General features: G+C 39.9%; 1 protein-coding gene across 7 annotated transcripts in view; it reads right to left on the bottom strand.

The window, feature by feature from the left end:
• LOC5575304 (serine/threonine-protein kinase PAK 1) overlaps window positions 1-26,171 on the bottom strand; it is a 190,676-nt gene that overhangs the window by 23,443 nt on the left and 141,062 nt on the right. For all 7 annotated transcript variants that reach the window (XM_021852834.1, XM_021852830.1, XM_021852832.1 and 4 more), the window contains one exon: window positions 21,215-21,386. In XM_021852834.1, the coding sequence (XP_021708526.1) occupies window positions 21,215-21,386 (172 nt within the window). The remainder of the gene's footprint in view (window positions 1-21,214; window positions 21,387-26,171) is intronic.

Here is a 26,171-nt window from a genome sequence, read left to right as displayed (position 1 = left end):
TTGCCGGGGCCATCCATCGCATCGCCGTTCGATCGATGCGAATCGTATTTAGGGTAAGGTGGGGCGAAAGTTCGACCTTAGTGACTTGTGACAAAATATTTATCAATTGTTAGTTATAACAGCTTAAAAATTGATTTTTTTGAACAATGTTTCGCCCCCACTGATGGGTAAAAGCTCCAAAGATGTGTAGGACAAAAGTTTGCAGACTGAAACACAAATTATCGATAATTTTATAACATGAATACATTTCACTAGTCATAAAAATAAAAACTAAATGTTGATCAGAAACTTAACCGAAACAATTACTAATATGCAAAAATATAGTGTCTTGTAAAACATGCAATTCTTATGAATGTTTTTTTGCGTGATCATGCATATTTCGCTAAATGTAAAGGTATTGGTATTATGTAGATTACAGGCAATTTACAGGTTTTCCCATGAAAAATTATATGGTTTAAATTTTTGCCCAACTATGACCCTAAAACGGTTTCCAGTAGGCGAATTCCGGCGCGTATTTTCATCGAAGAAAAGAAAATTTTCTTGGTGGTGGATTATGGAAGAAAATTTCTTCTCTTCGAAGAAAATGTGCGCCGGAATTCACCTGCAGATGTATAAAAAAAACACTTTAAAGCATCCTTATGGTAGATCTAGGTATGCAGTTACTATTCACACATTTCATAACGCTGAAGAGGGTGGGTGGGTGTCTTGAAGATGTTACAGCTCATACAAAATTTGAAAAATTGTCGTACAAAATGGGTTACAAGGGGGTGGGTGGTTGTTAAAAATACCCATTTTTAGCTTTATACAATTTGTGAATAAACCCTAAGATTTCATTTTTATTTTGTTCTATTCAATAAAAGTTTGACCGAAAATAACAACTTTTACTTTAAACAAAAAGCAAATAGACATAACTTTTCTAAATCCCCAATCTTTAATATTTGGCGTGAAAGTCTCTTAGTTCAATGGCATTCGACCGTTTTTATTGTTTGTTTTGAATTGAGCTGGAAATCGGAAAAAGAAACCTTTGCACCAGTCGAAATTTTGCCCCCCTTCACCCTACACTGCCATCGTCGTGTCCCGGGAGAAGGTGAAGTAATACTAATATTTTTTTGTTTTCTGATGTTTCTGTATGTGCGGCTTAAGCCGACTTTACGTGTACGGTTCGAGGGCGAGGCCGAGTAGAGTTCAAAAATGTCGGATACATTATGCTTATATGAGGGCTTGCGAGACGAATATGTTTGCATTGACCTCGGTGTCAGTCGCTTCGGAGCGATGCCTAAGGTTAGCAATCGGCGATGATGTTCAATCATGTGCATCGTGTTGATCGGGCGTCGCTGCTCAGTATAGTGATCCAATACTTCCGGTATTTGGATTGGCTGAATTCCAATAAGATTTTTTTGTTATTGATGATTTTTATTGTTCTGATTTATTTTTAAGGCTAAATTTAAGCTGAGTAACTAAAATAACCCATTGTACGAAACCATGTTGTTTACTGTGTATTCTGTGCTTTTTCGCTGTTGGTGTCTGTTAATCAGTGCCAATTTTTCAATACTTGTGATTGAGAAAAACCTGTTCTTACCATGCAAGCTAAATAATAGGAATATCACCAAGATCCCACCGTGCACATCAATTAGGGTGAAACAGCTTGGAATCAAAATTCAATAATGTACCAAAACTTTAAAGGCACAAATCTCGCGAAAGAAGCATCAAACTACACTGCCATTTCTATTTTAGCTTTGTGCACTAGCAGAAAGCTTAAAATAAGAAGATTGACTTTGTGTTTTCATTATTTCAGAAGATTAGTGCCTTTGAAATCGTGAGTAGGGGCACAAGCCGGCCATTGTGCCTGTCATGTTTGGATTCCGAGATGTGTCACCTTAAGAGACTTATCCAGGAAGAGAAATCAGAAGGAATTTTCCAAGACATGATTGTAAACTTCACCGTGTAATTTGCCTGAAATTTTTTAATTAATTAACTCATTACGTATGGTAAAGATGGATAAATTATGGGTTGAAATTATTAAAAAGATCCACGTACCCGGCTGGGATTCGAACCCAGGACATTTGTATGCTAGAAGAGCGCTTTACTATGGGGCAGCAGGGACGACAGTCCAGGGGCTTAACGGACCCCCCCCAGGACCTCTGCGAGTTGGGGAGTTGCCCAGGATGTGGTGAAGTTCGCAGTGGGCTCTGATAAACCTTCATAAAAACCACAAAAATCCGAATGCAACTCTGTCACAGCGACCGGTGCCGCTTAAAGTACCCTAGCCCAAACTAACAGGAGTGCCAACCGGCACATCAGGATTGATACCAGTGAGATCCTGATTATGGCATACTGGTCGCGATACAAACGGACAAGGCATGGAATTACGAGTAGGAGTGCTTCGAGCACATTGGGACCAACGCCAGTACGGCCCCAATTATGTATACTGGCAGCGCACGACAAAGGACAAGTAACGGTATATGTACTGGATAATATGCTTTGAGGCTGACAGCGGCGACATTCTACTCCCTTAGTAGGGTCGGGTGACACTGGCCCGAAACGGCAAGCTGCCCCCGTCCCGTAAAACCGTGGCAGGCCTTAGAGTACGTTCCAAATCCGTCGCCTGGTTGTTCCAACTGGGCGGGAGTAGGCTCAGATGCCATTACCTGACCTGCGCCGATCCGGCTCTGAACATAGTACCCCATAAAGGACTATGTCAACCCTAGCATGGCCTCCCTGCTTGCATAGATAACCATGGGATTATAAAGGCGACTATTCCAGCGGAGATGGATAGCGGCTCTTAGGGGGACCCATAAGAGATGATCAACCAAAACAAACAACTAGCGGAATGTGAAGGAGAGGCTTCTGGACCTATCAGTAACCGGCTAAGGTTCCCGCCAAGGAAGGAGGCGACCAACTTTATTGAAAACAGTGTGGGCAAAAGCCTAGATACTGTGACGACGGCAGGCACTGGCCGCTCCAGTGCAACATGTGTGGTGACCGATGGCCCGGGACTAATCGAGGCCATGGATCGCAATAGGGAGTACCTCCCTAAAATGCAGGTAGCTGCTGAGCAACTTGATGTCATCATCGAATATGTTAAAAGCAAAACAAATATCAGCAAAGACTTGAAAACAAGTCTACTGAAACTGCGACAATCAGTCCTAGCTGCAAAGCAGGACTACGAGAAAGCCAAGGAACAACTGGGCAAGGTAGAAGGCCAAAAAGACACTAGGTCGTGTCAGACCGAAGTGTTTTCCTTCACAGGCAACGCGAATATATCTGATGATATTATTCGATACGCGATGCGGAAGAGGGAAGCTTTCGGGGATGAATACGTGGCGAAAAGACGTATGGTTGCTAAGGGAAAAGTGACCTACGCGGCCGTCCTCCAAAGCGGAAAAGCTGGCACGAGCCAAGCCCCGCGATCAAGAGGACATGGCAACAAAGGAGAGGCCAACACCAATCCTAAGGCCAAGAAAGCCAAGAAAAAGGAGCCACGGGTTAACCGGAACCAGGCAGTGCATCCACAGGAACCACGGGCGCAAGGCAACAGCAACCCGTGGATACGAGTTGGAAATAAGAAAAAACAGAGGAAACCGAAAACGGAGCCCAAGGAGAGCGCTAAACCGAAAACAGCGAAACGTAGGAATTTAGGCGAAGCCCTCGTTATCAAAACGGAGGAAGCAAAATACGCCGAGGTTCTGAAGCACAGAGAAGCTATCGCCATTGGGCGCAGACGTGCGAAGCATAAGGCGAACTAGGATTGGTGAAATGATCCTAGTCTTAAAGAAGGACGCCAAGGAAAAGGGTGCAGTCTATAAGCAACTGGCACAAGAAGTACTTGGTGACGAGGTTGATGTAAGATCCCTTACTGCTGAAGCGACTCTCCAGTGTAAAAATCTGGATGAGGTCACCGATGCAGCGGAGGTCTCGGCTGCCCTCAAAGAGCAGTGTGACATCGACATAGCCAGTAAGGCCATTCACCTTAGAAAGGGCCCGCAGGGCACCCAGGTGGCGGCGATCAGGCTGCCGGTCGCAGAGGCCAACAAAGCGAAGAACTTGGGCATACTCAAGGTAGGCTGGTCGGTTTGCCGGCTGAGCATACAACAGCCTCCTGAAGTTTGCTTCAAGTGTTTCGGGAAGGGCCATAAGTCGTGGAATTGCAATGGTCCCGACAGAAGTAAGATGTGCAGAAAATGCGGCGCTGAAGGCCATAGGGCAAGCGATTGTAAGCAAATCGCTAAGTGCCTAATATGTGTCGACAGAGCAGACAACGGACACTTAACGGGCGGACCCAAATGTCCGGGCACAAGCGGAGTATCAAAGCAGCCAAAACGGAAGTAACACAGTTAAATTTAAACCACTGTGATGCAGCCCAGCAGCTGCTTTGGCAGTCAGTCTCGGAAACCAAGACTGACGTGGTGTTATTATCGGACCCATACCGCATACCAGCCAACAACGGGAACTGGGTGGCGGATAGTAGAGATGGTCGGGTCTCGGGTTTTAAAACCCGAAACCCGACCCGAACCCGAACCCGACGGGTTCGGGTCGGGTTCGGGTTTGAAAATTTTATTTTTTTCGGGTTCGGGTTCGGGTCGGGTTTGAAGGCTACAACATTATCGGGTACGGGTCGGGTTCGGGCTTGAAAAAAGTCGGGTTTAGTCGGGTTTGAGTCGGGTTTGGTGAGAATGGTGAAACGAGTAACAACCTAAAAGCTTCCCAATGCATCAGAAACGATGAATTTATAATCTTTTAAAACTCGGGTCCTATTCGGGTTTATCTATGAAATTATTTCGGGTTTCGGGTCGGGTTCGGGTTTGAACAGCGGAAATTTTTCGGGTTCGGGTCGGGTCCGGGTTTGCTTTTCAATTACAGTCTCGGGTTCGGGTCGGGTCCGGGTTTTAAGAAATAAAATAAGTCGGGTACGGGTCGGGTTCGGGTTTGAAAAATGTGAAACCCGACCATCTCTAGCGGATAGGTCTCAACAGCTAGCAGCTATAGGGACGACAGGACGATACCCAATCCAAGAAGTAGTCTCTAGCTCAAATGACGGTTTTGCGATAGCAAAAGTCAACGGCGTGTTCTATTGCAGTTGTTACGCGCCCCCAAGGTGGTCGATTGAGGAATTTTCCCACATGGTTGACAGGATAATGGCCGAACTAGCTAATCGGCAGCCAGTAGTGATAGCTGGCGACTTTAATGCATGGGCAGTGGAGTGGGGTAGCCGCTGCACCAATCAAAGAGGCCAGCTATTGTTGGAATCCCTGGCCGCATTAAATGTAGAGCTGGCAAATGTGGGTACAGTGAGTACCTTCCGCAGAAATGGTGCAGAATCGATCATCGACGTGACGTTTTGTAGTCCTAACCTTTTAGGTACCATGAACTGGCGCGTTGATGACGGTTATACTCATAGCGATCATCAATCGATTCGCTATAGTATAATACCAGGCGGGCAGAAGGCAGCGCGATGTAACTCGACCCAAGCCCGAGGATGGAAAACAGCGCGCTTCGACGGCGAAGTATTCACTGAAGCCCTGAGGCGCGAACGAAACACTCTGGACCTAAACGGTGAAGAGCTAGTTGCTATGATATCACGAGCGTGTGATGCTTCCATGCCGAGAAAAGCCCCTCCTAGAGAGAACAGGCCGCCAGTGTATTGGTGGTGCGAATCAATTGCAAATCTTCGAGCAATCTGCCTTCGGGCTAGACGAAGAATGCAACGCGCACGCACAGAAGCACAAAGAGAGGAACGCGGTGCAGCATTCAGAGAGGCAAAGTTGGCTCTCAAAAAGGAAATCAAGAGTCGAAAACGGGCATGCTTTGAAAGTCTATGCGAGAGTGCCAATTCTAGTCCATGGGGTGACGCCTACAGAGTGGTAATGGCTAAGACCAAAGGAGCCATAGCGCCCCAAGAGAAATCGCCCGAGTTGCTGCGATCGATAATCGATGTACTCTTCCCGCACCATCCCATAAGCCCATGGCCCCCAGCGCCGTATGCGGCAGATGAAGGAGAAGAAGTGGCGAGAGTGCCGAACGAAGAGCTGGCAGAAGTCGTGAAATCATTCGCGTCAAACAAGGCACCGGGACCCGATGGTATCCCGAATGTTGCCTTAAAAGCGGCAGTGAACACGGATCCGGACATGTTCAGAACCACGATGCAACGCTGCATTGATCAAGGAATCTTCCCGGATGTATGGAAACGACAGAAATTGGTGCTACTACCAAAGGCGGGGAAACCACCAGGTGACCCGTCGGCGTATAGACCTATCTGTCTACTAGATACGACGGGCAAGTTATTGGAGAGGTTGATTCTCAACAGACTAGTACCGTATACGGAGAATGCGGACGGCCTGTCCAACAACCAGTTTGGATTCAGAAAAGGTAAATCTACTCTGGACGCCATCCAGTCGGTCGTTCAAACAGCTGAGGTGGCAATCGAGCATAAAAGGAGCGGCATCCGTTACTGCGCGGTTGTCACTCTGGATGTGAAGAATGCGTTCAACAGCGCAAGCTGGGAAGCAATAGCACACGCGCTTCACCGCCTCAAGGTGCCGGTGCAGTTGTGTAAGCTTCTAGAAAGCTATTTTGATGGTAGGATTCTACTGTATGACACAGAGGAGGGGCAGAAAAGCGTTCGAATTACCGCGGGAGTACCTCAAGGTTCAATCCTGGGCCCGCTGTTATGGAATGCGATGTACGATGACGTACTGAGGCTGCCCCTTCCGACGGGTGTTAAGATTGTTGGCTTCGCCGACGATATCACCCTAGTGGTCTATGGTGAATCGATGGAGGAAGTAGAGTTGACAGCAGCGCACTCTATTTCCCTGGTTGAGGAATGGATGAAGTCTAGGAAACTAGGACTGGCCCGTCACAAGACTGAGGTGGTGGTGGTCAACAACCGCAAGTCCGAGCAACGGGCGCTTATCTCGGTAGGTGATTGCACCATAGAGTCCAAGCGATCCCTTAGGCATCTTGGGGTAATGATCGATGACAAGCTGAGCTTCGCTAGCCACGTTGAATATGCCTGTAAAAGGGCATCTACGGCTATAGCGGCGCTCTCGAGGATGATGTCTAACAGCTCTGCTGTAATTGCCAGCAAACGCAAGCTGCTGGCAAGCGTGGCGCTATCCATACTAAGGTATGGAGGACCAATCTGGTCAAAAGCGCTTAGAACGAACAGAAACCTAAAGCGGTTGGAAAGCACGTACAGGATAATGTGCTTAAGAGTAGCAAGTGCATACCGGACGGTATCTAAAGAGGCCGTGTGCATCATAGCCGGGATGACGCCCATCGGGCTCATCATCAAGGAAGATGTTCAATGCTTCAACCAAAGGGGTACCAGAGGAGTCCGCGACACGTGTAAAGAGGAAACGCTCAGAAGCTGGCAGCAGGAATGGGATAACTCCACTAAGGGTAGATGGACCCATCGACTAATACCAAATGTGTCAGATTGGTATGGTAGAAGCCATGGGGAAGTGAACTTCCACCTGACGCAGTTTCTGTCAGGACATGGTTGCTATAGACAGTACCTGCATAGGTTCGGGCACTCAGAATCTCCTGCGTGCCCCAATTGTGCTGGTGTAGAGGAAACAGCGGAGCATGTCGTGTTCGATTGCCCCCGTTTCATTGTTGTGAGAGGTCGCATGCTCACTACATGCGGAGGGGACACGTCCCCCGACAATATTATAGAGAGAATGTGTGCGGATGCCGAGTGCTGGAATGCAGTAACTACGGCTGTCACTCACATTATGTTAGAATTGCAGCGTCTATGGCGCGCCGACCAAGAGTTGGCTGCAGAGGATTAGCCCTGCCGAGGCTGGTACCTTGTAACATTGTCTAAGTCGGCTAGGAGAAGCAGTTTGCCTAGGCTACTTCTGCTACACGTGTTGTGCTATATGCACTGGTCCCTTCCCGAAGAAATACCGTAAGGTGGTTCCGGGGAGATGAGGGTCATGTCGATGCACTGTTCACCACTTGAGCAATTCTAAATGAATTGCTCATGCACAGTGCATAGGCTGGTTTTAGCGGGTCGTCGTTGGTGCGTCATCCCCGCATTCCCTGAGTTATCTTCTCAGGGGATCTGTTTGCAGATTTCCCCCTTGTAAAAAACAAAAAAAAAAAAAAAAGAGCGCTTTACTAACTAAGCTACTGAGCCACTTGGTGACCCAATAACTTAGATTATTACAAGTTTCAAATTCAAATCCCCACAGATCACGCAGACCCTTTTCATAACCCACATCCAACCATCTGATGGAATAGGGTTTGCGTGATCTGTGGGGATTTGCATTCGAAACTTGTAACCTTTTAAATTGTTTTTTCATAATTAAACCCATAGTTTATCCATTTTCACCACGCGTAATGAGTTAATTAATTTAATTTATTTAGGATTTTCTGGTGAAATTTACTTAAGACATTCTTCTTGGAAACGTTTTCTTTGTGTGACCACTTGAAGAATCACCAGAGGAATATATGAAAAATATCATGAATAAACATCAAGAGAAATGCTTTGAAAATTTTAAACGATTTAAGGAGAAATTTTTGTAGGAAGCGCTGAAGAATGTTTTGTAAGACTTTTGTGGGTCTTTTATTGAGCCAAACTTTATCAGACTTGTTCATAATTCGTGGATCCAGTGAGTGTACCAACCAAAAGTGACATCCAGATTCTTAGAGGCTATCTATCAATTACGTAAGACAAATTTCATGATTTTTCAACCCCTCTTCCCCATGATAAGAAATTTTATGGCGCGCAAGAAATATCAAATCACTCCTCCTCCTATAAACCCTTGGGGGAGACTGGGTAGACTTGACTCGGGAAGACTTGATCTTATTTCTCGGAATCTATAAGAGCTTTATTAGAAGTTAATTCATACTGGCAACACTGTTGTATGGTTGACACGCAATCTTTTCCTTCCCGCGTTTTAATTCAGTTTAATTGTGTATACACTTAAATTAATTCTTGATTTTTGTGCGATTGTAAAGTGATAACGTTGTTGTGCAAGCTAAATGGTGTTATGGTTGTGGTTACTATTTGAATACTACTGAAAAAATAGATTATTATGCCCATTAGTGATTTTGATAAAAGGGTCTATTGTTTTTTTGTGTGATTCATTCTGAACGCGCTCCTGCTTGTTGTTGCTGCTGTTGTTATGCTGTCGATGCTGTATTGAAACGAAAAAAATTGTCGGTGAAAATATAACGAATTGAGTAGAAGTTAATTGTAAGTACACCTATAGATACACTTTGCTAGTGTCGTCGATTCTTTCAAAGGTTTATCGTGCTATTCTTTGCCGCCCAAACGGCCACTTGACAAGCGAAAACATTTGTTAGTTATCTGATTGATGCTCATTGTGGTCTCGCTCCCTAGACAAAAAAGCTTGTATTTGTGATACTTCTTGCAGCCCAAACGGCTACTTGACGAGCAAAGTGCTTTGGTCCTGGTTGAGCGGTTTAGTCTGGTAGGCTGGAAAACAAACTTCAACGTTCGTTTTACAGACTAGCCGTGGATACTAGAGTTCATGTTCAGCATTGGTTGTCGTTATTGTTGTGGTTATTATTCACGCACAAAAAAACCGTAGGACTTTTTATTAAATGTTTGTATCTGGCAACACCTATCTGTCGTTATTCTAGTACTTCACCCCATTCAACCAAATAGCTTGTGTGTTTCAATTTTGTTCTGATTTTACGTTTTAGTATTAGTTCGTGTTGCTCCTCATATAGATTATTTATTTACATTCCTGTTTGTTGATATTTTATTTTTTTTGCTTCAGCTTGCTTTTTCATCTAAAATTTGCATAATGGATACAGATGACGTTTATATCTGCAATATTTGTTCAAAAAAAAGATACGGATGGTTCCAAATTTTTAACGTGTATGTACTGTTTAACGAGTTCTCATTTTAAATGTAAAAACATTGTTGGAAATGCTGAGCGTCGTATGAGGGATACCGAATATTTTTGTTCATCTGATTGTTCTGCTATTTATCAATGAATCGTAACTATGCAAAATACTAATCACTCCTTGATGTCTTCGTTTGCTGCTGAAATGAAAGCAACTATTTCAGCATCTATTGCTAAGGAAATGCTGTCGGTTAAAGCAGATGTTAAACAAATCACTACTTCAATCGAAAAATCCCAAGAATTTTTATCAGCTAAATTTGATGAGATTGTCACCGATTTTAAGGATCTAAAGCTAGAAAATGAAAAGTTGAAAGAGGAAATAGACCATTTGAAAAAATCGCAGCATCAGTTACAGGGTATGGTACATAAGTTAGAAGCTAATGTGGATAGGTCTGACAGAGCATCCTTGGTAAACAAAGCTGTTGTGTGGGGTATTCCTGCTGTTCCTGGTGAAAATGTACTGCAGTTAGTGGAAAAAATACTCTTGTACTTAGGACTCAGAGAGCCCTCTGAACTTGTAGCATCTGCTGAGCGTATTTTTGTCAACACCAAAGCTAGTAACGAGCTGGTTCCTATTAGAATTGTATTCCATGATAGTGAATCAAAAGAGGCAGTGTTCAATAAGAAAAAACAGTTTGGAAAGTTACTTTCAACAGCCATCGATAAAACGTTCAATGTTAATGGGAAACCGATGAACGTAACATTACGAGATGAGTTGTCTCCTCTCTCTTTGGAGCTTTTGAAAGAGCTTAGAGAGCACCAGGAAATGCTGAATGTTAAGTACGTTTGGGCTGGTAGGGGCGGAGTTGTGTTGGTTAAGAAAGATGATGGCAGTAAACCAGAGATTGTTAAAACCAGAGAAGATCTTAGTCGTATTATGAATCGCTTCTTGCTGTCTACACACGGGCCTGATGACGCTAATGCTTCTGGGCATTCTCCGTCACCTAAGCGTAGAAAAAATGTACAGTAAAATAATTTCAAGAATAATTTCGATTAGTTGTATAAATACCTAAATGTTTAAAATGGATACCTTACCGAATATGATTGTAAACAAGTATTATAATAGTTTAAATGCTTTTAATCAAAATTGTGGGATTAACAACAACTGTTTGAATGTGATCCAGTGGAATGTAAGAGGAATGAATAATTTTGAGAAATTTGATGAATTGATTTATTTTGTGAATGAGTGTAAAATAGATATTGATGTCATAATTGTCGGTGAATCGTGGTTGAAAAAGGAGAATATTTGTGTTTATAACATTCCTGGTTACCGTGCTTTTTTCTCATGCCGTGATAGATCATCTGGTGGGTTAGCTGTTTTTATAAGAACATCTTTAGAATATAAATTGATAGACAACAAAACTATTGATGGCTTGCACTACGTGCACTTAGAAATCAAATTTCGTGGCAACTTTCTCAATGTTGTCGGTGTTTATCGTCCACCATCATTTGATTACAATGAATTTCAAAATATTTTAGAAGGCTGGTTATCAACCTCCACGCCGTCTAAACCATTTTTTCTTTTTGGCGATGTAAACGTTCCAATCAACATGCAAAACAACAACATAGTAATTCGTTATAAAAATTTATTAGAATCTTACGGATATTTATGTGCAAACACTATTCCAACGCGCCCAATAAGTAACAATATCTTAGACCACTGCATTTGTCCAATGGATCTTGCTGCACAATTCCAAAATTACACTATATTTAGCGATATGAGTGATCATCTTCCTGTGATTTCGTCTCTTCCTTTCGGTGTTGGTAAAAGGCAACAAGAACTTAAAATAAAAATGGTAGATCACGAGAAACTGCGAACCCAATTTTCAATCTTGCTAAATAATCTTCAAATCACTGACGATGTTGATGCTACTTTGTACACTCTTGTCACAAGTTATAATTCATTATTGGTTGAGTGTACTAAAACCGTAACTAAAAATGTCAAAATTAAAGGAGTACATTGCCCATGGATGACTTATGGCCTCTGGCGATTGATACAAATAAAAAATAATTATCTTGAAAAACACAAAATTAATCCCAATGATAGACGTAATACTGAAATGCTGGCTCATGTTTCTAAAAAAGTTAAAAATGCGAAAATACGATGCAAAAGAGTATATTACGAAAACATTTTGAAAAGTTCTAGCCATGCCAATGTGTGGAAAACCCTCAATCAAATATTTGGCCGTTCTAAAGAGACCGATCAAATAAAATTACTTAAAGATGGACGGTTATTAGATTCAGAGTATGATGTTGCCGAAGAATTTAATAGCTTTTTCTCCAGCATTGGAAACAATTTGGCCGATAAATTGCCAAATGACAATTATGATTTTTTAAAAACTGTAAAACATGTTAGCAACACTATATTTCTTAGACCAACAACTACGAACGAAGTTCGTATTTTGATAAGCCAGCTTGATGGGAGAAAAAGCAAAGGGCATGACAACTTTCCAGCAGATTTGTTGAAAGCTAACATAGAGCCATTTTCAGTAATCTTGGCTAAGCTCTTCAATAAAATGATAACAACTGGATCTTATCCCAATATTCTAAAAATCGCAAAAGTTACACCTGTATTCAAATCTGGAGACAAACAGGATCCCTCTAACTATCGCCCAATTTCTACTTTGTCAGTCCTGAACAAAATTTTGGAGAAACTTCTAACATGCCGGCTTGTAAATTTTTTGTGTGCCAACAATGTATTTTATAAATTTCAATACGGCTTTCGGGAAGGTTGTGGAACTACTACTGCAATTATTGAGCTTATTGATGAGTTGATCAGTCAAATAGATCAAAAAAACATTGTTGGAGGTCTTTTCATTGATTTGAAAAAAGCTTTTGACACAATAAACCATGAAATTCTTCTGAAAAAACTCGACAGATGTGGTATAAGAGGAATCGCAAACAATCTTATAAGAAGTTATCTTTCAAATAGGAAGCAATTTGTTGTAATAAATGGCGTTCGTAGTAGTTTACGCCCAATTGATATTGGAGTGCCACAAGGGAGTAACATTGGTCCTCTATTGTTTTTAGTTTTTATTAATGATTTGGGTAACTTAAGACTTCGAGGAATTCCAAGACTTTTTGCGGATGACACTGCATTGTTTTACCCGCAGGCCAATGTTCAACTAATTGTCAACGATATTGAAAAGGATCTTGAGAGTCTCATAGAATACTTCAACGGCAATCGTCTTTCGTTAAATCTGGCAAAGACAAAGTATATGGTTTTTCATTCTCCCCGTAAATCAATACCGCAACATCCTGACCCATGCGTCAGAAATGTTTATCTTGAAAAAGTTTCATCTTTCAAATATTTAGGTTTGCATTTGGATCCTTGCCTTTCGTGGGATTGCCACATAAGAAATGTATCAGGTAAAATGGCGTCGTTATGTGGACTAGTGAAAAGAGTACGTTCTTTTGTGCACAAAGATGTGCTAATGCAATTTTATTATGCTTGTATCCATTCAATTCTTCAGTACCTCATTATTGTCTGGGGTCATGCCGCAAAATCGAAAATTAGGAGATTACAGGTTTTGCAGAATAGATGCTTGAAAGTTATTTTTAATTTATCTCCATTCTTCCCAACATTTTCGCTCTACAGTAATTTGAATCACAAAGTCATCCCCGTACTTGGATTGCGCGATTGCCAAACAATTATGTATGTACACAATACTTTGAACAACCGCAGTTTCCATCACAACATTTCTTTTCCATATAGATTAAATATCCATAATACTAGACATTCATTTGAGCTTTCGAGAAGCAGAGCATACACGAATCTGGGGCTAGAACGTATCACCAGTTACGGCCCTTTAAAGTTTAATGCACTTCCAAATGATTTAAAAAACATAATTAACAACATTCATTTTAAAAGCAAGCTGAAGCAACATTTACTGAGGAATGTAAATGATTACTTACTGTAACGTGTCAACCATTTAATAATGTAGGGTTTTTCTGGCTCATGCTAGTTTTTACCTGCATAATTTTCTTACTCGTAGTTATTTACTTTTTGTTATATTAAGCCACAATTGTTATCACTGTAGTTTATAATATGTTAATCAATCTGTTATATATTCCTTATGTCTGTGAATCCCTTCAAAGGAACAATTTTCCACTGGGATTTCACACTGTTTGTATATGTTGTTCAAACCTCCGCGTATTAGTTTAAAATTGTTTTATACAAGTAAGTGTCCACTACCAGGGGGCTCTCTGTGTGAGCTCTTTGGTGTGGGGGTCAGTGGTGGGTCGTTAAAAAAAAAAAAAAGCTGCAACAAACATTAATTTTCTTTTGTATTTTTTATTCTTTATTTTTGACGCAATTTTGCAAATTTTTCAATCGTCCTCTGGACAGTCATTTCATCTGTTGTTCAGTTTGATTAAATTTTACATTTTCGATTTTTTGAAGGGGGAGGGGGGATTTACATCAAAAGAAAAAAATATGTATCAGCAATGTATGTGCAATATCAGCCTTATTTTGTGCAATATTTCAACTCTACAAAAGTCAATTGGCGTAGGAACAGGGGGGGAGCTGTATGGCCAGGACCCCAGAATCTTGCAGCTCTCCCCCAAATTATTCAGGATATTAGATATGAGATGATAAAAAATATAATTTTAAAGGGAAGTATTCAATACAGGCAGATAGGGATCAAGGATAGCAGGTCAAAAATCTCTTTTTTTTTTTGCATAATTTTGTATCGGAATTTTTCGAGAATTGTTCTTCTAAATTCTAACAGAATGTGCTAAAAAATTTCTGAAGGAAAATCTATAATAAATTTTATCACGTTTCATCTCTGTGAACTTCATAACGCACTCATTAAATTTATATACCGTAAAACGGGGTATCTTTGATAGTTTTTTCGAAGAAAACTTCAATATTTATGCATTCTGTTTCAAAGAATTACAATTTATATTTTTAAAACAAGTACTGACATACTAGCTATCGATTGCACTAGATAGATTGCCAAAAGATTTATTCTGAATGGATATATTATTTTTCATGTAATCGAAAGTAGGTTTTCTGTTTTGGGATAACTTTGATAAAGGAGTATAAATCGAACAAAATTGAATGAATTACGGAACATTTATAGGGCGTTGCATACCTCTAGGCGTTTAACGCTATATGGAAATTTCTGACTTAGATTACAAAAATGGTTCCAGTTTGTAAAAATGGGTTTCGCTTAGAGATTTGAGACAGAAATCATGTTCTACTATAACTAGGCTGTCAAGGATAAGTGACGAACTCATAATGACTTCATCAAATAGTGATCGTAAAACAGATTGTTTGTCAGCGTTGCAAAAATGCTAAAATCTTATAAATTTTTAATATTTACATATAAGTCTTCAAATGCACTTGATTTCAAAGAAAATAGCTTTGACATGAAGTGTCATACTAATACTCTTTACTTTTGCATTCATTTTGCTTAACTGATTGACAGAAACTTCGTTATTTCGTTTGATATGTTGTGGATCTCGCACTATCAAAGTTACCCGCTTTATCAAAGTTAACTTCTTAAGTTTCCATTCCAATGCCTTCCTGCGTTCCGCCAGTGATGGTGTGCCAGCCAGACATATCAGTTGAAATTACGATTGTACCCTGTTGTCATAAAGTCATTTGGCGTAATGGTCGTTTGGCATAATGGCCGTTTGGCTTAATGAGTGACTTAGAATTAAATATCGGCATTTTTTTAAGCTTTTACCGAGATCAACACCAACGATCCTATAGCAAAAATGATTGGTAGGTTCTCAACATGCATGGTGTTCGTTTAAAGATTTTCCAAGGTATGGATTTAAAAAAATGTTGTGACTCCAAAATAAGCCTGATGTCATCAAAAGATTCAAAAGAGACGGAAAAACGAATATCATCTTAAGCAATCCTTGGTTTCAGACCCATTATGCAGAACGACTTTATGTCAAACGGCTTTATGCCAAATGACCTACCACCGAAATTACATCAACAACTCTCCAAGATGTATTGCAAATACACGAAAAGCAATCTCGAATTAATCCACCAGCTATTGCTCAAGGATAAAAATCAATATTTCTTCAAGAAATATCGTAATCGTTTTATTATTTATATTGATATTTCTCTTTCTCTTAAGAAAACATTTCTTCATGTAGTATACTAGGAATAACTTCGCTCCCTTAAGTCCTCTAAGCAAATTTAAAAAATGCTCTAGAAATTCTTTTGTAAATTCCTACTCTCCTCACAACATGTTTGCATATCTAGTTTTTCTTTTTATCATAACTCCTGTGGAAATCACAAAAATGTTTTAATTTTTTGGTTTCTCTAAAGGCAAATTACAGTATAATACCTTAGAATAAACCATAAAAACATCAAGAATATTTAGAAATATTGATGAAATGATACCTAGATAAATTCCAGAAAACTCTTTAAAAGAATTTCTGAAGTACTAGAGTAGTTCAGCCGGATTTATTTTTGAATTCAAAAAAGGTAATATTTCTGATAGATTCCAGAAGACATTGATGGAGGACTTCATGAATGAATTGTCACTTTCTTGGAACCCAACGACCTATCAGAAGATCATTTACAGAAGAATCTTAGAACGGAATTCTGGGCAAATGTGTAAAAATGCCATAGTTCGGAAGAACAGCTTGAAAAACTCATTTATTTTTCAAATGTTTTCGGTAGAAGCAATCCAGGAATCTATTAGAGAACTAGTAGATTTTAATGGAATATAAAGGAATATAACAAAACTTGTAAAATAATCTGTTGAAACATTTGAAGACAAAATAATTAAGAGAAATCTCTTCGAGGTTTCTCAGAATTGAATTCTGTAAGATTCCTTATAGAAAACTTTAAAGAAATACCAGCAAGAATCACTAGAGTAAATCTGGGATGAATTCTAGGACAGATTTCTTTGAATTGTTTCTGGAAAATCGTGAAACTCGTAAACTTTTTGAAAACTCGATATGAGAATTCATTCAGAAAGCCCTCTGTGATTTATCCAGTATTTTTTTTTTTTTAAGTATTATCCTTGTTGAAATGTATGACACTCAAGAGCAATTTCCTTTGGATTTTGCCGATAAATGTACTGTTCTTGGAGATTTTCGTACACAATTTATAATAATAGAAATGAAACCTGAAGGAAGCATTGCATGAGGTCCTGAAAAAATCAATTGTTGAATTTCGGTTTTGAATAAATTATTGGAAAGATTATAGTAGAAGTTCTTATAACAATCTAATGCAAAATACATAATAGAAAATTTAGAGAAAATTTTGGCAAATTTGTGGCGAATGCCTTATTTGTTGACAAAGTATTCCAAAAATTCCTTGGATTAATTTATTTAAAGATATTTTAACAAACTTTTCAAGTCTCCTATAGTTTTGGTGGATTCTTCGTCTGCAGATCATTGAAAAAAAAAGGAAAAAAAAAGAATACATTCGAATGTAGGGTACATTTTTTGAAAGAAGTCTAAATTTAAAAGTAAAATGACTAAAAATCCATGAAAATACGAGATTTGTAAAAACTACGACTGTGACGGTATTTGACAACCATGACACTAGAACACACTGGAACCTCCAAGGCCCCCTCCAGAAAAAAAGTTCTAGCTACGCCAATGCGAAAGACTATGCTAGAGCTGAGAAATCATCAGATGTGACATCGAAAAATTTCAATAGCTCCGCGTCTCTTGAATTTCTTCAGATTCTTCCAGGGATTGTTCCAAGGACACTGGCAAAGATTTTTAAATTTTATTTTCAAGGTCTTTTTAAACATTACTACTGATAATTCTTGTTCTATTATGTCATGTATGTTAGGATTATAAGATGTAACCGTTAATATTTTGAGAATCAATTACAAACCAGATCATTTGCCTCCTCCAATTTCTACCTCGCGGCCATGCAAGGCAATAAGCGAGTCAGTTCATATATTGGGGCAAAGGAACGGTCCTGTTGCTAACGAGTGCGAATATCAAGAGTGAATAAACGGTTAAACGTATAAACGATACGAAAGTCTTCCCAAACTTCGTTGGAAAGGTGTTCCAACACGTATTCCATAAAAAAAATGAAATTGAAAGTATTTTTGTAAATGTTTTTTTTAGAGTTCATGGATAAATATAAATATTAACCTTCCAGTCGTCGCGTGGTTTGCCACCGTCAGAACCACCACGCTGCTGTTGTGAACGAAAACCGAGGTTTTGTCAACAGTGTTGTACAAAATACAACAGCGCGACGACTGAAGTGTTAACACCTGAAGGAATCACTGGAAAGTACCATAAACTGTGAAATAAATGCTACTATTGCTCACCCTATATTATGGATTCATCGCCAAGAACTCACCAGATAGATCGAAGTGTATCCTGATACAATTATCATGAATAAATTCCTTAGAATAATTCATAGAAAAGTATATAAAAGAATATGTAAAGATTTGCTCCAAGTCATTCCAGGGTTAACTTGTGAAAAGACTTTTTGACGAATACTTCAATGCACTTGTGGATGAAATTATTTCAAAACTAGTGGTCCCGGCAAACTGCCATCAAATAGGCTGTAGTAAAACGTCGTTCCTCACACGATCACGTCGCATCCCTTGACGAGTGCAGCAGTAACAAATTTACGTCAACCCGTTCATCCTTTATCAAGCCATTTTGTGACATACAAACACCACTCCATTTTTATTTATATAGGTAGATAGATAGTGGATTTTGAGATTTGTGAAAGATTTTTGACGATATCTGGTTGGATCTACAGAATCTGGAAAAAATCTTACAGATTTCTAAAAATAATACCTGAAGGTCTTGGCGATACCACCTCACTGGATAGATACATCCTGATACAATTTATAGTAAAATATATAAATAAATTTCTAGGAAGTATTCAGAGTTACTGTGGTAGGGTGCCGGTACCAATGGTTGTAATGTACCAGTAGATTGGACTATGGAATAAAACGTACATTTTTTGATAAAAACGACATGTGCTATTTTTGGTGGATAGATCGCCTCTAGTTTAGTCGATTTGCCAAATTTCAGCTTTTTATTTCACCAAAAAGTCATATAAATAATTAGGTTTACGCAAAAAATTTGCTCCCTTGCACCAATAGTTGCCGTCGTGTTCCAGTAGTGGATCAACGGATAGAAGCAGTTTTTAAAATGAATGTATAAAAATGAAGAAAAGTCCCAGAGATGCTTTTAATACTTCATTCGAAAGATATTAGTTGCTGTTCGAAGGGAAAAATGTTAAACCTGTGTAAAAATTTGCCTTTTTGTTTAAAATGCCTTGTATAATTCCCAAACGTCTACTACTGGAGCACTAGCGCAACTACTGGAACACGTGTACCAATAGTGGCTCAAGCGATTTTATGTTAAAAAATTAGTTTTATCACTCTTTCTATATTTTTCCCATATAGTAGAGGTTGAAATCTTTCTGTTGACGCCAAAAGATCTCTGCTAAGGCTTTTCGTTATTTTGTTATGATTTTTTATAACTTAGGTAGTCCACTAATGGCACCGGCACCCTATCTCTGAAAAGACTTGACGAATTTCTGGATAGAAATACAGTTGACTCTCTACATCTCGATATCAAAGGGATGTGGAGATATGGCGATATCGAGACAAAGAACATACTTTTAATGAACACTAGATTGAAAACCGCTCCGTTGTCAGGGAAAAAGCGAAAATAATAAACAGGCAGATGTCATTTCGGGCTCCTAATTTGCTTGGAATCACGAAAAAATGGTCTAGTAACCTTCGATATTGGTGATATCGACATACGAAGAAAAAATTGGGAACAGAAAATCAACAGGAACACATCGAGGTATGGAAATATCGAGATATGGAGAGGGAAATTGTATGTAGAATGAAGGAACCGAATAAATCATCGACATAGGGAGAGATATCGAGATGTAGAACATCGAGATGTGGAGAGTCGACTGTATTTCAAAATGATTGGTAGATCCTTGGCAGATCCCTTTTGAGTTTTATTGAAGATTTTTGGCAGATTTCCAACAAGATCAGTTGAGGTTAAAGCAACCATTGAACTATTGGTTCGATCTATAGCAGGAGTCAAACATTTTGGTGGACTCTGGGAATTCTCCAAGAATTTAACCATGACTCAAATATTTTGAGTAGTTGACAATTTTTAAAATATTCGAATATATATTGAACGTAATTCTGTTTGGATATTCAGGCTGCCCATGTTTCGGTCAATCCATGGCATTCCGAGGAGGAAAAAATAACTCGCAATAACTTATGCGTACCATATTTTGGTATCATACCATAATTATGTATTGTACAGTTGTTAATACCTCACTTAGGTACCGTTTTGATTCATATTACGGACAGCTTTTAATTCCGGACACTCTACTTTGTATGGGAAACATTTCACACGAAATGTTTCAATTTTTGCCGTTTGAAAGGTCACAACTTCGAGGCTCGTTTTAATAAGCTATTTTGATAAATATCTATGCAAATTTATAATGCACAACTACTTTAGACGTCTCTTTAGTGGTTGAACAATTTCATTTGATGATTTGACTTTTCTATTAATGATTTTCATGGGATGTCCGGAATTCGAATCAAAGTGTCCGGAATATGAGACAAAAGTGAGGACTCGTCCGGAATAAGAATCAACAAAAGGCTATACATTTCGATTTATTTAAAATTATTCAAGTTGCGGAAGCGTATTCTTTACCCAAGATTCGAAAGTTAAGGGTTTCCGGCGCTCGATAACGCTGAGGAATCATACAAAATGATTTATTTTGAATGCTCTATGCTGTGCTATACTTCCCTGAGGCCTTAAGTGTCCGTAATATGAATCAAAACGGTATTATGATGGTATTTGAAAAAAATGTTTAAAACAATAAAAAATACTACATTTCGGTTTTCGATAGGTATTGAGGAAAAATCACTTTTATATGAAAATCCATCAAGTATTATTTAGGTATTACTATACCTGATCTAATTATCAGTTTGGTATTCGTAGAATATGCTTGAGATATTATTTGAGGTATTTTACCTCTTATGCAGGGCTCATTCATACCTCATTCAGGTAGTAAGTATTTGAAATTAACTGGCATGGAATAACTTTGGTATTTAGTAGTTATTTTCTTCTGCTCGGGATGAGAACAGGAAACGAATAACTAGCTTATGAGTTAGCTCGTAACAGAGCATCCCTTGGTGATTGGTCCTAAATAATGCAGTTATATCGTGTAAAGTAAGGATTTTCCTTAGCTTATAGTACATTGAATCGGATACTTGGCGTACTGACCTTCTACAACATGTTTCATAATTTACGAAATATTGAGCCGTTTAGAGGATTGGGAAAGGAATTGAGTAGCTTTAACCGACCGAAATGTCGAAACCTTGAAGCTTTCAACTTACCAGAGTGCGTTGTGGTGTGCAAACCATGGGTCATATACTTGGAACTGGGTCGCTGTTTGCTGCTGTTGTCGAACCAATTGAGCACGTCCAGCACCGCCTGCGGGTTCTTCTTCTGTTCCTGTTTGCTAATGTTAGAGTTCTTCAGCATGAGCGCCCATTGCTCTGGCATACCCTGTAAAATAGGAAAAAAGAAAAAAAAAACAACATTAGAGAAACAGTCGTCATTAGGGGAAGCCGGCTACCGGGCTTTGTTCAAAGGAGAAGGTTCAAGAGTCCTTGAGAGTGGGTGCAGAGAGAATCGTGGAATAACAATCATGCATTATTACGGCAATCTTGAAACTAGCTCCGTTGTGTGAAAGGGTAAGATTGCAGCAGCAGCAACACCAACTCTGATGGCACGTTTGATTGTGGGTGTCGGTTAGTTGGTTTATTGGGACAATAAAACAACGCCCGATAAAACAGAGCTGTCCCGACTAGAGTCACATTACAAGATTATAACACATTTCTTTCAATAAAAATACCAGACAAATTGTAACAAATTACGATTTGAGGAATATTAGTCCCTATATGGGTGAAGAAAAAAATATAGTTCAATTTATTTTATTCACATTAGCTGAACAACAAGATGAAGCTACCCATTGGTTTTTCTGTATCCATTTACTCCGTCATACCTTAATTTTGTTACTTCCGTCCGTTCGGGTAGCAGTCGAAAGCTGAAAACTGACCTGCAACATCGAGCTTCTATTGTGCCAACAATTCGAATGCTGCTAGTTTCGTTTCAACAATCGCGGGGGTGAAAAGATTAATCGTAACATTTAAACGGATAAGTAGCTATGGACGACGCGGTTGGTGAAACACAGAATCGTGAGACGGAGATTTATTGCAGGGCTGCTCTCTACTACTTCAGGGTGTTCGACGGTAGACCGGGAGCACTGAACGACTTAATTCCTTTCCGATTAAAATTCAAACAAAAACTAGTGAGTCTGTAATTTATTCGGTTGCACTCAGGGTCTGGCTGGTTGAGCATCGGCCCCGCAGTAAAGGCTGGTTGTTTGGTTTGCCCAAGTGCGGACGAAGCAGAATGTATATAGATACCTTCACAGGTAAAACCAATACTTCTGGGGGTATTCACAGGCCAGCAGTCAAGCATGGCGAGAAAAGAGCGAGCAGTTCGCTTCAGAGTTCGAAGCTCAGCAGATTTTTTTTCGTTGGCTGACTGGGTATGCTTAAGTCAGTTTGCCATTTTTGATGGATTTTGTTGCGGCTGTATTGCGTAATTTTTTACTGTTCTTGGTAGAAGTAATACGAAGGGTTTCCAATCAATATTTGTAACAGTGTTTAATATGAAATTGGAACCCATACTCTAATCCAAATCTAACTCCTGTTTTTTATGTTTTCTCGGTGTAATTATAAACATTTTTCCCGGTTTTAATTTGAGCAATTAATTTTGGATCGGTTTTGGATATCTTATCTTTGATTTTTCTTCATAATTTGTTTTGGTCTGCAAAATGTAAAATCACAAAATTCATCTTATCTTTGCCAGTGGTTCGATGGCCACTCTCATTTCCAAACTCCAATCCTAATCCCAATCCCAATCCCAATCCCAATCCCAATCCCAATCCCAATCCCAATCCCAATCCCAATCCCAATCCCAATCCCAATCCCAATCCCAATCCCAATCCCAATCCCAATCCCAATCCCAATCCCAATCCCAATCCCAATCCCAATCCCAATCCCAATCCCAATCCCAATCCCAATCCCAATCCCAATCCCAATCCCAATCCCAATCCCAATCCCAATCCCAATCCCAATCCAATCCCAATCCCAATCCCAATCCCAATCCCAATCCCAATCCCAATCCCAATCCAATCCCAATCCCAATCCCAATCCCAATCCAATCCCAATCCCAATCCCAATCCCAATCCCAATCCCAATCCCAATCCCAATCCCAATCCCAATCCCAATCCCAATCCCAATCCCAATCCCAATCCCAATCCCAATCCCAATCCCAATCCCAATCCCAATCCCAATCCAAATCCCAATCCCAGTCCCAATCCCAATCCCAGTCCCAATCCCAATCTCAATCCCAATCCCAATCCCCCAAGCCCAAGAATCCAACTCCAAGAATCCAACTCCAATAGTCCAAGTTCAAGAGTCCAAGTCCAAAAGTTCAAGTCCAAGAGTCCAACTCCAAGAGACCAAGCTCAAGAGTCTGACTCCAACAGACCAAGTCGAAAAGTCCAAGTCCAAGCGTCCACGTCCAAGAGTTCAAGTCCAAAAGTTTAAGTCCAAGAGTCCAACTCCAAGAGACCAAGCTCAAGAGTCTGACTCCAAGAGACCATGTCGAAGAGTCCAACTCCAAGAGTCCAAATCCAAAAGTCCAAGTCCAAGCGTCCACGTCCAAGAGTCCAAGTCCAATAGTTTAAGTCCAAGCCCAAGAGTCCAAATCCAAGAGTCCAAGCCCAAGAATTCAAATCCAAGAGTCCAAGTCAAGAGCCCAAGTCCAAGAGCCCAAGTCCAAGAGTCCAAATCCAAGAGTCCAAGTTCAAGAGTCTACGCCCAAGCGTCCACGTCTAAAAGTCCAAGTCCAAGTGTCCGAATCCAAGAGTCCAAGTCCAAGATTCCAACTCCAAGAGTCCAAGTTCAAGAGTCCCAGCCCAAGAGTCCAAGTTCAAGAGCCCGAATCCAAGAGTCCAAGCCCAAGCGTCCACGTCCAAGAGTCCAAGTCCACGAGTACAGGTCCAAAATCCAAGAATCCAAGTCCAAGAGTCCAAGTCAAAGAGTCGAAGTCCAAGAGCCCAAGTCCAAAAGTCCAAGTCCAAGCGTCCACGTCCAAGAGTCCAAGTCCAATAGTTTAAGTCCAAGCCCAAGAGTCCAAATCCAAGAGTCCAAGCCCAAGAATTCAAATCCAAGAGTCCAAGTCAAGAGCCCAAGTCCAAGAGCCCAAGTCCAAGAGGACAAGTCCAAGAGTCCAAATCCAAGAGTCCAAGTTCAAGAGTCTACGCCCAAGCGTCCACGTCTAAAAGTCCAAGTCCAAGAGCCCGAATCCAAGAGCCCGAATCCAAGAGTCCAAGTCCAAGATTCCAACTCCAAGAGTCCAAGTTCAAGAGTCCCAGCCCAAGAGTCCAAGTTCAAGAGCCCGAATCCAAGAGTCCAAGCCCAAGCGTCCACGTCCAAGAGTCCAAGTCCAAGAGTACAGGTCCAAAATCCAAGAATCCAAGTCCAAGAGTCCAAGTCAAAGAGTCGAAGTCCAAGAGCCCAAGTCCAAAAGTCCAAGTCCAAGAGTTCAAATACAAGAGTACAAGTCCAAGAGTCCAAGTCCAAAAGTCGAAGTCCAAGTGCCCAAGCCCAAAACCAAAACTAAAAAAAAATCAAATCTATCTCAATATTGAATGTTATAAAAGTTGATTTAATTCATTTCAGACAGATATGTAGCACTACACTCAGCGGAACGACAGCGTAATCGGTGGTAATAAGAGATATGATTCCTCAACCGCTAACCGCCATCCGTCACCGTACTTGATCATCGTCTGTCGTCATCGAGTCGGAAGGACTGATGGGAGTTCGATCCGTTTGCTCCATTGTAGGGGATGACGGAGTAATAGCACTCCCGTAGCAAAAAATTAATTAAAACTGTGAATTTCATAGGAAGCTTTGTTCTAATTGGTTTTGCAGAGAAGTCCATTGAATGAGCTTACGATATCAAAAAACAGCCATAGGATTGGGGCAATCAAACCTTAGAAATCAAATTTTAAATAAACCTAATACTACAAAAATTTTCAAAACAGCCATACAGTTTCAAATTTTGACCTATGATTCTTGAGCAACCCTCACGTTACTTACTTTTAAAGTTACTAAATTCGTTTGTGATTTTCTCAAATATTTATTTTTCTATTTTTTTGATGCGAACATCGGAAAATGTTTTCCATGAGTTTATTCAAAATAGGGTCCTGAAGCCCTGTTCCAATTTTGATACCAAACGCTTAAGTTTAGGCCAAAAACACATGTTTACTCAATTTATAAATGATTTTCTTTGATTAAAGTCAATAAAACATTTTTTTAATTGTATTTGAGATTTTGTCAAACCCCTTGGTTTAAACTCAAATTTTCGGGTATATTTTGTTTTCCGTGTCCCTTCCGAAATGTTAGATAGGAACAACTCCAGTGTTAAAACTAAAAGCCCTGTGGCATTTTTGTCGACAAACGTCAAACATGATCAAAAGTGTCAAGGTTCATATTTGAAACAATTTTTAAAACTAAATTTTAAATATGTTATAGCCGTTATTTGAGCTAGAAAAATTGCTAAACTAGTTACGAGAACATGCTCATTCGTATTATTGAATATAAACAAGAATTTATTAAACATTTTACGACCCAATTGGTAGAGATATTGTATGGAATAATCAAATCTGGTTTAACATAATTTTTTTGAAGATATTAGACTGGCGCGTTTCACACCTTGCTCCCCATACACGGGCTTACCCAATCGAGTGCAATGAATGTGGAAATAGGAGGTTGGTAGGTAGACATGTTGCCAGGTTTCCGCCAGGCGGCTGGTTGAGTGGGTGAAATCTGCATCCGTAGGGCTGCTCGCTCGATGAAGATGGATGGTGCCGGTAGTCTACTTCTCTTTTTTTTGCGGTGGCCAGCAAATGGTGTGAATTTTGTTTGGCTGTTTGAATTGAGTGGTTTTATTGAGCTTTTGAATGCGGAATGACTTTGGAGAGAGCTTCGAATTTTTTGACATATTGCCAACTTTGAATGTTTGTCGGGTTTTATTGGTTGTGTACTTAGGTCAGGATCGACATCATTATTGAAATCGATGAATGGCTCTATTTTGTATTTGAAAACGAGTTGAAATTCGATAGATGACCCTGTTTTAGAATTTGCGTTCAAAGTTCGTACCATTTAACTTTTCTGAGCATGTCCTGCATTCATAATTTATCAATAACAAATA

This window comes from Aedes aegypti, chromosome 3 (genome assembly GCF_002204515.2).
Source record: "Aedes aegypti strain LVP_AGWG chromosome 3, AaegL5.0 Primary Assembly, whole genome shotgun sequence".
Taxonomy (NCBI): domain Eukaryota; kingdom Metazoa; phylum Arthropoda; class Insecta; order Diptera; family Culicidae; genus Aedes; species Aedes aegypti.
Note: the sequence above shows the minus strand (reverse complement) of the source record. Positions and strands in the feature narration are given on the sequence as shown.